At 35.3% G+C, this 14135-nt stretch overlaps 1 protein-coding gene and 1 long non-coding RNA gene across 2 annotated transcripts; both read left to right on the top strand.

Annotated features, from left to right (window-relative positions):
* The first annotated feature begins 4285 nt into the window (after nt 1-4285).
* On the top strand, nt 4286-9186 carry LOC106071615 (uncharacterized). Its single transcript, XR_001218449.2, has 5 exons — nt 4286-4349; nt 4475-4573; nt 5363-5550; nt 5674-5793; nt 8912-9186. It is a non-coding gene; the product is annotated as an uncharacterized LOC106071615 (long non-coding RNA).
* A 2820-nt stretch (nt 9187-12006) lies between these two features.
* Nucleotides 12007-13154, top strand: LOC129924945 (histone H1-delta-like). The gene has a single exon (XM_056022465.1). It carries the CDS (start codon nt 12079-12081, stop codon nt 12823-12825), a length of 747 nt encoding a protein of 248 aa, XP_055878440.1. The 5' UTR covers nt 12007-12078; the 3' UTR covers nt 12826-13154.
* The last annotated feature ends 981 nt before the right edge of the window (nt 13155-14135 follow it).

Here is a 14135-nt window from a genome sequence, read left to right as displayed (position 1 = left end):
CAATATTAAATGTCAGAAAGTAACCATTTTAGAAGTTACACTGCAAAGACTTTCTTCCAAGCCTATAAAAGCGCAATAGTTGTACGCGAAAGAAGCAATGTAAAACGTTAAGACGTGAGCTGTGGTTTTCTATAGGTCCACTGTTGGGGGGACTTTCTATTCTAATCGACATGTATAATTACATTGAGAACTGACAGAACAAAAAAGCAACTCTTCGGATTGATAGTCTTTACCCGATCGTTCATTTTCGTAATTACAACAATATTCCCAAAATGACTTCGGGTATATATCCTTCCTTAACAAATTATTCATCCGAGCGAGGCTCGGTCACCTCATATTAACATTTAATGTCAATAAGTCAAAAAATGATTTATATTATATATTTTCTTTATTCTTCTCACAGTAGTTCAAAACTTTTCTACTATAACGACATATATATGGGATATTTGTGTGTGTGCGTGTTTGTTAGCGCGCGTGTGTATGAATTATGCATGTTATATGCCAATTTAAAATTTCTAGATCTAATATAGTACGTGACACTTAAAAAAAGCAACTTGTGACTTTACAACACTTGCAACAGGTTAGCTGTAAATGGACCCTCACTTAGGCATCAGTTTTACTTTGCTCGTGGGAAGCGTGATCGAGAGGCCAAGTGCGCTTGAACTTGGCTTGGCTTGGCTACCTAGAAGGGGGCTCGAGGTTCGACACCCGACTCGTGCCGACGTCTTCGACATAGAAAGCCTTAGCTCTGACCAGATCGCGGCCTACGTCATCACTCGTCAGAGGCCAAGGTTATGCTCACTGATGATGCGTGTGTACGTAACCACTGTGTTTTCCATATGTTCATTAAGCAATTGCAATAAAAACTTTAAATCATTAAAGTGGTATCTTTTGTCTGCAAATAAAATTGCTATATAACAACACAAATTTGTTTTCATGTTGTGTTATTTCTGTTGTGAATTCTTGTTATCATTACTGTTTATAAAAAAAAGTCATAACATACATGACTACACGTTAATGAGTTACAGACTATACCACTTAGCCTAAGCACTAATGCAAACATTCTGCCAGGTGTGCTACAGTTCAGTTTACAACACACTGCATTTTATAACACACAAAGCAGTCTTCAATCACTTAGTGTGTAATATTAACTAAATACATAAAGTGTAGACCTAGTAATTAGTCTACTTTAATAATACGTCTGTTTATAGTTATGAGGATCTAAGTCTTGATCTAGTAATTAATCTACTTTAATAATACGTCTGTTTCTGTTTATAGTAATGAGGACAACAACTACACGTTGGTTGTGTTACATTTTACAACACTTCGCCTAAGCGGTAATGCTAACACACGATCAAAAACAATGGTCGCTGACCTATACGTCACGAACCAATCTTACGGCCTGGGGTCACGGAGGTCACGCTCGGGCAGAGTTGTGTTTACTGAGCGCCTAAAGGCAGCACGGAAAACCAACTCCTAGATACACCCTTCCCCCCAACTGGTGCACAAATGAGATTGGACCAAAAGCGCTCTGAGCATGCTATAAGCATGAAAGTAGCGCTATATAAAAGCTATAATATATATGTGATGTAACACTCACGTGACCATATTCGCACTACCTCTACGTCTATCTGACCCAGAAGTTGAATTAACATCTTGGCGATCTCTTTTATAGCTGTCCTCTAATTAACTTACTCCCCCTTCTTTTCTTTTTTTTTACCCACTCTGCTGGATGTCTCGAGTTCACACCTAATGAAACGCTAGACAAAATGACGCCTCTCGAAGTAATAAAACTGAATCTGTCGTTCTTGTAGGTTTCTATTATTGCGGAAGGTATTTACTGACCAGTCATTGATATTTAGGGTTATTTATTATCACGTCTACCTCAGGAAATAATTTAAAAATATATAGTTTTAGGTTAATATAGAAAATAAACAGATTCAGTTAAACAAGCACAGCATTTGTTTCTTTTTATTTTAACGCTTTATCTTTAACATATAGTAAATATATTTTAACCATTCATAATACAGATCTGATTTACTGTAATTGTGTATAGTTGCACTGTTCAATTAGATTTAAAATAAATAAATTATTTGCTATTCTTATTGCATCTTCTGGTAATAAGCCGATTAAAAAAGTTTTAATGTAGCCTATAATGCTAGTTTCCAGTACCGGTAGATATTTTTAATGTAAACAAGCTTTACACAAGCAAAGAATATTAACAATAGGGGTTTTACCCATCTTGTTTGAATTTATTTAGTCGTTTTGAAACATGACTAATAAGAATGCTTTTATATTGATTTAAATATTTGTCTCAGTTATATTTAAATATATTATTATAATTATAATATTTTATAGCACCCACCATTTACTTAAGAGCAAAATGATTTCAAGTAAAACCAAGAAAATAATATACAAAACTATAATAAGACCAGCAGCAATGTATGGAAGTGAGACCTGGACACAGACAAAGACATCTGAAAATGTACTTAACACTTGGGAAAGAAAAATTCTTAGGAAAATCTATGGGGCCATACAGGATGAAACAGGGTGGAGGACACGCACTAACCATGAGTTATATCAATTATATGAAGACCCACCAATAGTGAACGAAATAAAAAAGAACAGACTACGTTGGGCAGGTCACCTTGAAAGAATGTCAGACAACAGAGGGGCGAAAATCGTATACAGGCAAAAACCAAAAGGCAGGCGACCCAAAGGCAGACCCCGAATGCGATGGATAGATGACGTGGAAGCAGATCTGAAGCAGATGACGTAATAGACCTTGTGATCTCTTTCTTTTAGGAGTTACAAAAATGTTTAGGTCATAACTTTCAGATAGAATGAAACACGTAACTAAAACTATCTTATGATTTAAATATAATTCAAGAATTTTTTATTTTAAAGTATAAGATATAACCGGCAAGATCATGATATGAACGACAGGATTTGCTGTTCAGTTTCATGCATTAAAAAAAAAAGTTATGACTCAAAATACATGCTCCATGACAGATCTAATAAACTACATTCTAGGCACAGTGCGTAAATGTTATCGATGACTGATACTACGAAGATAGAGCATTAAAAAAAATCAATAGGCATGCAAATGTGTTGTAGACTATGTACGTGTCAGTGTTTCATTTACTGTATACCCCATTCAAGAATATTTATGATTTAAAAATATGTATAAGATTAATTAGATCCATTTTTTAAATCGTGTAATCTAACTTTGTAAGAACTATCTTCGTTAATTATGATTTCTATAATGTGAGTTGTATAAGTAGGCTACGGTAGTCAAGTAGATGAGGTCAAGATATGAACCAACTCATCCTCACATCATTCAATATTCAATAAGAGACACTATTAATACAGTATTAGGGTACCCATTAGAGCTGGGTAGGGTGGACTCAGAGGCGCCCGAAGATCCCGAAATTAAAAATCCCAATCTTCACCAGGATTCGAACCCCGGTCCCTGGTTCGGAAGCCAAGCGCTTTACCGCCTCTTAATCAGACAATTATATCTACTTTATTATTTTATACTTATCATTTTTAGAGATTAAGTCTGGATAAATTAAAGTAGGTTAATTAGATCTAGCTCTAGACCTAGATTTAATTTTAATGTCATTTTTGTTTGTGAATGTGCTTTTTTTTGGTTTAAGTTTAAGTCTAGTCAGACTATAGGCACACATAATTACTTTAAATTAATTGACGTAACGCGGAAGCCATTTTAAATAATAATAATCATTCGAATCCCATGGCGTGTCTCACAGTTTATTAGAATTTTAACCTTAACCCTTAAAACGCGTGTGGTAGTTTTAGCCTCTAAACATCAGAATAGTAATTCCATTTTCTATGCACTCATTGTAAAACAGCTCAGCACTTTGAGGGTTTAATAGATTAGATTTAGAAAGCGAGTCAATTTAGGAAAGATAGTAAAAACCACATTCTTCAACTATTAATAATTTAAAATTTAAAATACGTGAGTTCTAGAAATCAATTTTCAATTTAAAAGGAAAAATGTAGGCCTATAAATACATTTGTGTATACTTTTTTGTAGAAGTAAATCTAACAATGTTTAAAAAAAACTAGTCAATCTTGTCATTCAATATGTTGTGCAGAATTGATAATTTATCTTTATATTTATATTAATTGCTTATGCCTTATGCATGTATTTAATATTTCTCATGTTTTTCATTTTGCCCCAATTTTGAAGATGTTTTAACTTTGATAAAAAAAAATGAAATGTTTAAAAAAATTGATTTTCAGACTCTCGGAAGCAAAGAGTGAAAGAATGATGGCATCACTATGTTCACTTCTTGCTGGATCTGTCGTAGAGTCAATGAGTACAGGTATTTAATTTAAAATATAAAGTATTATTACTACTCAATTTTATTATAATTACCAATTTATTAAGTTTTTAAAAAATATTACTATACTTAGGCTACTATATTAATATTTTGTCATATTCTTCAAGGTGGACCATGAATGTTGGAAAATAACTTTCAGTCAAGTTGAGACAAGTGCTCCATTGATGTTATTGTTAATTTTCATTGGCATTGAATTGATCAAACTGGTAATTTTCTACAATATTTTCAAGCTAAAAATGTTGTATAAAAATCTGATGATACATATTTCCCGAATAATTTATATTGGCAGTCTAGATTTACTTGTAAAATTTATTTAACTAGTCGACCGGCGGCGTAGCATACGCCGCTATTTTGCAGGGCCAACCTTAGGCCACTGCAACCTATGCGACAGCAGTGGGCCCAGCACTTTTATATGACCCGCGCTAATTTTAGGTGAATAAATAATTAAATTAAACCATTTTATAACTTATAACAGATTTTCCGCGGCCTCCTCGATTTAAAAGAAGGTCCTGGGAATCTCCCGAAATTGCAAAAGATACGAAAAAGTCCTGGAAATATCCAGAAATTATTAAAATCTTTTGAAAAATCATACCAATCTCCTGAAATATACAGACGAAAATTGTCTTTTTTTTTTTCACTCTTAAATTACATAGGATAAGTCCCTCCGCCCGAGTTGCAAAAATAAAAAGTGATCTTTCCATTGTGTCTATAATAAACTCTTGAGCGTGCTCTGTCACTTCGATAGTTACTACAGAATAGATTACTCCCTCCCCCCTTTTTTTTTAACATGAGGTAGAAGTAAAAAAGAAAAAGAGTGATATTGCAAACGGTCCTGCCCTGCTATTTTGTGACTATGTGTTCTTCCCCCCCCCCCCATTCTCTCGTTTTCTCGTGGACTATCCGCAGAGTGATCTTTCCTTTACTCCTTACTACTTGTTAAACTGTTGAGGGAAGTAGAGAATTATATATATAGATACTTCATTTTCTGTCTGCAGAACATGTTCTAGAGATACTGGAGAAAAGATTTGACTGCAGTACACTCATTTTCAATTGAAAGCAATTAAAAGAAGCTGAGATAAATACAACCAGGATTGGGTATGAAGCAAATTTCCCAATGGCAAATGATGTATCACTGTTGGAAATAGAAGTGAAACTGAAGAATGAAGATTCTCATGAAAATTTGGTAAGGCCCATATTATATTGTAGGATTTAGGATGTAAAATATCATTGATGTGAAACAATAATTCAGCTATTTATTTATTTATGTGTCAGCAGAATCATACTTATCTCATCTTATAAATTACAGGTCTATCCAGTGAAAACAGCATTAAGAGAACAATAGTATGGATTATAACTTGGCTGGACTGGACATGGCTCAAACAGAAAATAAATGTATTGAATTTTCAATCCAAATTATGGATGTTAGGTATGAATTTTTATTTCCATATTTTTAACTAACATACTATTTTTTTTTTGTATGCCACATTTGCATTGTTACTTTTCTTTTAAATCATTTCTTGATCAAATGCTGCGTCAACATAATCTAAGAGACTCATAAGTATTTTAATTCTTTATGAACATTGTGTGTAAACCACTAGCGAATCCAGAACTTTGGAGTGGGGGGGGGGCGATTTTTTTCCAAACCCTAACCCTAACGCCAAGTAAACCCTAACACTATGCATAAACGTGCGTACAGCACACACACACACACACGCACACACACACACACATACATACATACATACATACATATATACATATATATATATATATATATATATATATATATGAGAATTAAAAAAGCAGCATTTCTCAAACTTTGTCGAAAAACAAAACAACTGGGGCAGCGCTATAAGGTTCCCTAGTGGGGTTCGGGGCGAAGCCCCGACGACAAAAGCGTTTTCTTACTTTTTTCACTGCTGAAACGCATTCTCCTGACAAGTACAGGTCATTATTCATCAGTGGAGTTCGGGGCGAAGCCCCGACGCCAAAAGCGTTTTCTTGCATTCTTCATTGCAGAAACGCATTCTCCTGACATCTACAGCTCATTATACACCAATGGAGCTCGGGGCGAAGCCCCGACACCAAAAGCGTTTTCTTGCATTCTTCACTGTAGAAACGCATTCTCCTGACAATTACAGCTCATTATTCATCAGTGGAGTTCGGGGCGAAGCCCGAACCCAAAAGCGTTTTCTTGCATTCTTCATTGCAGAAACGCATTCTCCTGACATCTACAGCTCATTATACACCAATGGAGCTCGGGGCGAAGCCCCGACACCAAAAGCGTTTTCTTGCATTCTTCACTGTAGAAACGCATTCTCCTGACAATTACAGCTCATTATTCATCAGTGGAGTTCGGGGCGAAGCCCGAACCCAAAAGCGTTTTCTTGCATTCTTCATTGCAGAAACGCATTTTCCTGACATCTATAGCTCATTATTCATCAATGGAGTTCGGGGGCGAAGCCCGAACCCAAAAGCGTTTTCTTGCATTCTTCAATGCAGAAACGCTTTCTCCTGACCTAAAGCTCATTATTCATACTATTAAAAAAGGACCTTTTGAATAATGCTGTACTTGAAAAATATTCTAATATGAATTTATAGGCCCTAAATACATTGCAAATAAAACCGATTTGTTCCTTGAAAAGATAAGATACCCCACATATTTAGATTTTGGCTTTGAGGATCGCCCCCCCTGAAAAAAAATTATTCGATAAATAGTATGAATTGTGAGAGTCCCAAATTTATTCAACTAGAAAAATATCAGATTGAGTAAAGTTTGGGAAAAGGCGACTATTAAAATATTATTTGGGTTTAGAACTCATCTCAATCATGACTCTTATACTGAAAAATTTCGATTGAATTCTAACTTTTCCAATGCAAAGTCTTTCTTAAAATAATTATGATAAATTCATGTAAAATTACATAAACTTTGTCTGGAAATGGGAGGGGCGGTAGAGTGAAAACGATTAATCCTCGCTTCTTTAATAATTTCTGCTAAAGATTGCATTTAGCATTAAAGAATAGGGGTGGGGCGGCTCGATATAAGAATTTAATTTATAGTATATATAAATTATATTAGTGACAGATTTTTTTAAATTTTGTAATTTCTTAACTATAATACAAAAACAAAAAGTATTGATTTGTCCGATGGGGGAAATTTGATTGCATGTATCGCCCCTCCCAACTGGTACAACCGTTTTTTATTTAAATTTACTAATGATACAATTTGAGATTAAAGTGTGGTACGACATAATATACAATGGGTCACATAACAATACGTAGTTTATATTATATATGTATATTTAACTAATTTTGTTCACAAACTATGATTCTCTACAAAAATAGGACCGCCCCCCCCCCGCACTCAGAGAGCTAGAGTGGGGAGGGCAGTACATGCAATCGCCACCCCCCCCCCCCCCCACCCCACCGAATCGGCCAAAATACCAGAAAGGAGCGACATAATATAAAATTTATATATTAATTCAACTAATTTTGTTCACAAACTATGATTTCTCCATAAAAACGGACCGCCCCCCCCCCCACTCAAAGGGTTTAGGTGGGAAGGGCAGTAGAGGTATTCGCCCCCCCCCCCCAGCAATCGGCAAACAGGGAACGACATAATATAAAGATCGGTTAAAATATCAATAACAAGTTTTAGCCATATGGATATTTAATTGATTCTGTTAGCAAGCTGTGATTTCTACAAATAAATTGGACCGCCCCCCCACACTCGAAAGTGTAAGGGGGGGGGCGGCAATGATACCATCGCCCCCTCCCGACTCCACCAAATCGGCCAACATACTAGAGGGGGGGGGCGAAATAATCTAAAAATAGGTTGAAATATAAATAATTAGTATATATTTTTAACATAAGTAATAAATTCGTATACATATTGTGTGAATTCTATAATAAAATTTGCCCCCCCCCCCCAAAGGGGGGGGGGGGTCGGCCGAGTGGGGGGGGGGGCGATCGCCCCTACCCCCCCCCCTGGATCCGCCAGTGGTGTAAACTGTTAGGTCATACCTTCTATAGTTCGCTGTGTGGTTGTGAAATGTTTTTCCACCATCACCAGATAACTATGTCAGTGACTTTCTGTTAAAAAACATACTACTTAAACATATAATGATAGGCTCATATTTCACAGAATTTTTAACTCTGTTATCACTTGTTGGAACAACTGAAGCACAATTGCATCTTGAGGGACAGATAAACAACAATTAATGTACTGTTAGTTTACGGCAAGTCACGTTTTTCACATGAGGGGTATATGATACGAGTTGTACGATTTTTGTTGTTTTTTGTGTGTTTTTTTTTAACTTGTGCAGGATATACGCATGTGCAGAGTACATGTGCGAAAATACAGTATTTAATGAAACCTGCATACACAAATCATAAATAGACGATGTCAGCACTTTTGGTTTGGAAAAGTGAAAATCATTGTGTTTTTGTTTTTTGTATGTTTTATATGAACATTTCATTTTTAAATCATAGGTATATATTTTCTTGTTTTTTTTTTTTTTGTTTTTTTTTGATGTTCTTCTTAGACTATTCAAGTGAGTTACCCAAGTCTGTCAAATAACTTAGAGAAAGTATTTGAACTTGGCTACTAAATACATGTGATGGCACAGAACTCATAAAAAAAGAAGGATGATGGCTTCAGTGTTTATATTGCTAACATTTCACAAATTTGTTACAGGTAGCTTATTTTTGTTTTCGTCACTTTTTGTTTACAACTACAACATAATCTAAAATTAATTTTTACAAAAATATTTGATTGTCAAAACAGTTTGCTTTTCAATTTACATACAGCAGACCCATACTTTGTCTAGATAATTCTGAATTACAATGTATATATAATTTATAGGTTTTTGTATAGGCTATTCAAGCTTTTGTACATATTAAAATTTCATAAATTTGGTAGCTTATATATATTTTAAAAAAATGGATATATACATTTTATGGTACAATAAGTACTTATTGTATTTTTGAAAATATAAGCATCCATATTTTAAAAACTTATTTCTAATTTGCCATTTTAAGCAATTTGTTATTACAATTAATATTTAAATGAATATGCTTTTACTTATTTCAGTGTACATATTGCTTACATTCCACCAACTCAATACTTTTTTTTGTGTTACTTTTATTTTTTTTTATTTTTTTTTGTACATAATTAAGAAAGCTAAGTTGTTTTTGTTTTTTTATTGTTGTTGTTTTTATGATTGTCAAAACTGTTTGCTTTAAACATAATTTTTATACAGCATACTTATACTTTATGTAGATGATCCTGAATTATGTTCTTTATACATTTGTTATAGATTTTCATGTTATCATTCACAACTTTTTTGTTGACTCAATGCATTTTCCATAGTATACTATAATATTATAGGATCAATTTTTAACAGTTAAAATGTTTGCTACCGGTTTTGCTTTTCCATTTTTTTTAAATGTTTTTTAGTGTATTCTGGTATTTTTGATTATTTGTAATAGGTGCTAACATTAACATTTTATAATGCAATAAACTATTAATTTCAACTAGTAAATTGTTTATGTAATTATTTATGTCATTTTATGCCATTTCAGCTAGAGCTCAGTGTCTTTCCTTACTGGTCCCATGGGGATATCACCAGGGCTTCATCTGGGCCCCCTAGCTAAGCCCAGACTCAGCCCTAAAGGCGCCCGTTTGGGCCAACATTCATCCCCCAATGGGGCCCAAGTGTTAGCCCTTTTAGGCCCCTCAATGTTTACCCCATACTGGTCCCATGAGGGATTCATCTGGGTTCGCTAATTGAACCCAGACTCAAACCTAAGGGCGCCCTTTTGGGCCAATGTTCATCCCCCAAATGAAGCGCATGTGGTTAGCCCTTTCAGGCCCCTCAATGTTTTCCGCATACTGGCCCCATGAGGGATCTATCAGGGCTTCATCTGGATCTGGGCCCCCTAACTGAATCCAGACTCAGCACTAACAACGCCCGTTTGGGCCAACGTTCATTCTGCAAATGGGGCCCATGTGGTTAGCCCTTTAGGGCCCCTAAAAATTTGCTTCATACTGGCCCCATGAGGTTTCCATCAGGGCATCATCTGGGCCCCCTGACTAAGCCCAGACTTGCCCCTTAAGGGCCCCAGTTGAACTTTCATTAATGCCCCTTAAAGGGCCAAGTATATTTGGCCATGTTGGGGCTCACAAGTCCTTCCCCTTACTGGCCCCACACTGGTTGCACAAGGGGATTTTCTGGGCTCTAAGGGCACACGTTTCGGCCAATGTTCATCCCCCAATGGCGCCCATAAGGTTAGTATGGGCTGGCCCAGTTGGGCTCTTACTGGGCCCACAATCTTTGATATCAAAAACATTTTTAATCTAGACCAAGCTGAAAGAAAAAAAAAAATGATTAAATGTATCTGTAGCTCATTAGAAACACAGATAATATATAAGTGTAAGAAGATATAGCTGGTCACCTTGTCTCACATAAATGTGTTTAAAACATTATGCAAAGTAATAGTTAAAAACAAAATACTAAAATAATATGATTTCTTTGTGTGTGTGTGTGTGGCTTAGGAGGTTTTTAAAGATAATATAGGCCTCACCTATGCATGTCTTTAACTAATAGGTATATATAGGCCTACGGTAGAGTGGTCTATAAGTTATATTGACTTGACACAGTATAATTGACCTGTTTCTTTTATTTTCTACATAATAAACTAATGTAATGTAAAAGAATTTATAGAGTTCTTATTATGGTTAAACAAACAATAAAGAAGTATTAATATAAGTCATGCATAGATGAAATAGGCCTACTACTATGATCTAGAGAGAGTAAAAAAAAAATGGTGGAAAATATTTCATGACTATATTTGGTCGATTATGTCTATCTAACATTTTGACTAAAAAAAAATGGAAATATAAACGATGTTAGCAGTAACATCAAAGAGATATTCATTTTATTCTAATACATTAAAGACTATCTTTAAATATGATTATTATTTTGCTTAATCATCTGTTGTAAAATTGACAATCCCCCGCCTAGATCTAGAGCTATTTACTAGACTATAGAGCTATGGCAGTGATACGAGACTTCAAAAAATGACGGCCCAGTTGTATAGTGATGGAGTGTAAAAAAAAATGATTTAATAAGTAAATCAAAATCAAAATATAAAATCCAAAGGCTTAAATGATTATTTAAAGTTCGAGAATGAAATTATCATTTAGAACTAATGTTGTTTTATCTTTATTAAAACGATTTTATAGAATTCGTAAGCGTGAATAACAACCAGATGGATGTCAAAGTGTGCGAAAGTGCATGTAGAAAAAAATTATTTAAAATATATAAATGCTCTTTTTTCACGATTGTTATGCATTAATTTGTCAATATAGTTCTTTCTCTAAAAGATAAACATTAAAAGTCATTTCATTTTATGATTTTTATCACTTTATTATTATTTTGAAAGCCAACAATTGCTAGCTGACCTACGAAATGTGCATTATTTCATACTTTTAAAAATGAAAATTGTATTTAAAGAAATGCAAAAAATATATGAAATGAAAGGTCGTGAAACGGAGAATCGATTCAAAGTTATGCGATTGCATTAACTGTTTTGAATTTTTATTAAATAAAATATTTCTGGACCCATATGGTACAAAAGTGAATGATTTCGCGTCCGCTTCGGTTAACTTTGGTTGGCTGCGATAGGCTGTGACGTAGTGCTCTCCGATATGTTCGCGCACGGGTATATAAACCGGGGGCCTCGCTTCTCGCTGACATTCTGTTGTTTCGCTTGCACTCGTACACACGCTCTCCCAGTCTCGTTCTCTTCATCACTCGTCAATATGGCCGATAATGATACCGCCGCTGCTCCTGCACCCGCTCCAGTCAAGACTCCTAAGAAGAAAGCCGCTGCCAAGCCTAAGGCCCCAGCAGCACATCCTCAATACAAGGCTATGATTCAAGCCGCCATTGTAGCGCTGAAAGAACGCGGAGGATCTTCACGCCAGGCCATTTTAAAATACATTGCTGCCAACTACAAAGTCGGTGACAACCCAACTGCCATTAACGCTCGTCTGAAGGCCGCTCTTAAAGCTGGTGTAAAGGCTGGAACCTTGAAACAATCTAAGGGTACTGGCGCTGCTGGTTCCTTCCGTCTTGGTGAGAAGAAAGCTGAAAAGAAACCCAAGGCCAAGAAAGTTGCAGTCAAGAAACCCAAATCTCCAAAGAAGGCTGCCGCTGCTAAGCCCAAGAAAGCTGCAGGTGCCAAGAAAGCTGCCACCAAGTCTCCCAAGAAGGCTGCCAAGAAGCCAGCTGCACCCAAAAAGGCCAAATCACCCAAGAAGGTAGCAGCTGCCAAACCAAAGAAGCCTAAGACTCCCAAGAAACCAGCTGCAGCTAAACCAAAGGTTGCCAAGAAACCAGCTGCTGCCAAAAAGCCTAAAGCCACAAAGAAAGCTGCAGCTCCCAAAGCATAAAAACTTGCTCCACTTTGAAGGAGAAAAAAAAAGGTCCTTTTCAGGGCCACCCTCTAAACCAGGTTCTTTTTAGGACCATAATCTTTTCAAGAAGATTAGGCCATAACTATAATATAACCAAGTTCTCAAGAACTATATCTATTTCATCTACACAAAATGTGTAGGTGGAGTCTTGATTTTACTTTGTCACACATTCATACCAAAATTTGTTTACAAGTGACTTTGCATTGATCACTAGGAAATGAGTTTATTTCTAATAATAAACTTTGTCTCTAACTAGATGGTAATTATCTAGCATACTAAGAGAAACTATCCTAAATAAATGTGTGTATGCAGAGTTATCAACCTTTAAATATTTCACCTAATAAAATTCTTAGTTAGAAATTGACATTAATTTTTTATTAAAGCATTCTTCATTTTGCCATGAATAGTCAACTAGGTCTATATAAAATGAAATAACACAAACTGATTTTGTCACAGTTTAAATATTAAGAAAAAGAGAAATAATTCTGCAATGTATGAGCGATCATTAAAAAATACTCGACACAATGTTTCATTCATGTGCCAGTTGGCACTTGTAAAAACTGCTATATTTTAAAAACTATAACCCTTTCTGGACAAAGAAACGGGCAATATATAAGGGGAAAAAATTCAAATACAAAATGATTTTAAAAAATGTAATCATTATGAAAAATTTGCTGCCAATTAAAAAAGAACATTGAAGTACTGGTAACAAAATAAATATACCGGTATTAAAAGGTAAATCACACTTACAGTACTCAATATAAAGACTCGTACATATATATTTGGTGGTATACTAGGACCAGCGTACAGTATTTGGCTGTTATTTATTACATTCATTGAAGTATCAAGTTATTTGGAGCAGAAATATCAAGTTCTTGAGTTAGCCTATATTGATGTTTCCTTTTAAACAGCGTTTGCAGCAGTGTTTGCAAATAACCAGATAGAGAGGATCATAACTTCTTCTTCTTCGTTCTCAGTTTACATGTCGGAGGGTTCAGATCAGTAATTCTATATCTGAGATAAAGTGCGCAGTGATGTCCAGATCAAGCAGTTCTCGGTATAGTTTTTGTTCTATAGGAAGGTTTTGGGGCCACAGTCTTGTTCGAGCCTCTTGATATAGTATGCAGCTTTGAAGGACATGGTCAGCATTTTCTGGTGATGCTCCACAAGGGCAGATTTTGTTCGTCCCGACTTTAAGCTTCTGGAACATATGTTGTCACATTCTGTTGTGACCGGTTCTGAGTCAAAAGGATCATAACAATGTGTATATATACCTATATATATAT

Source organism: Biomphalaria glabrata, chromosome 3, assembly GCF_947242115.1.
Source record: "Biomphalaria glabrata chromosome 3, xgBioGlab47.1, whole genome shotgun sequence".
Lineage (NCBI taxonomy): Eukaryota > Metazoa > Mollusca > Gastropoda > Planorbidae > Biomphalaria > Biomphalaria glabrata.
The sequence above is the reverse complement of the archived record's forward strand: the minus strand, read 5'-3'. Positions and strand labels throughout refer to the sequence as shown.

Bases quoted from the DNA above. Each gene is read 5' to 3' on its own strand.
- LOC129924945 (XM_056022465.1), top strand. From the start codon at position 12,079: ATGTTCGCGCACGGGTATATAAACCGGGGGCCTCGCTTCTCGCTGACA.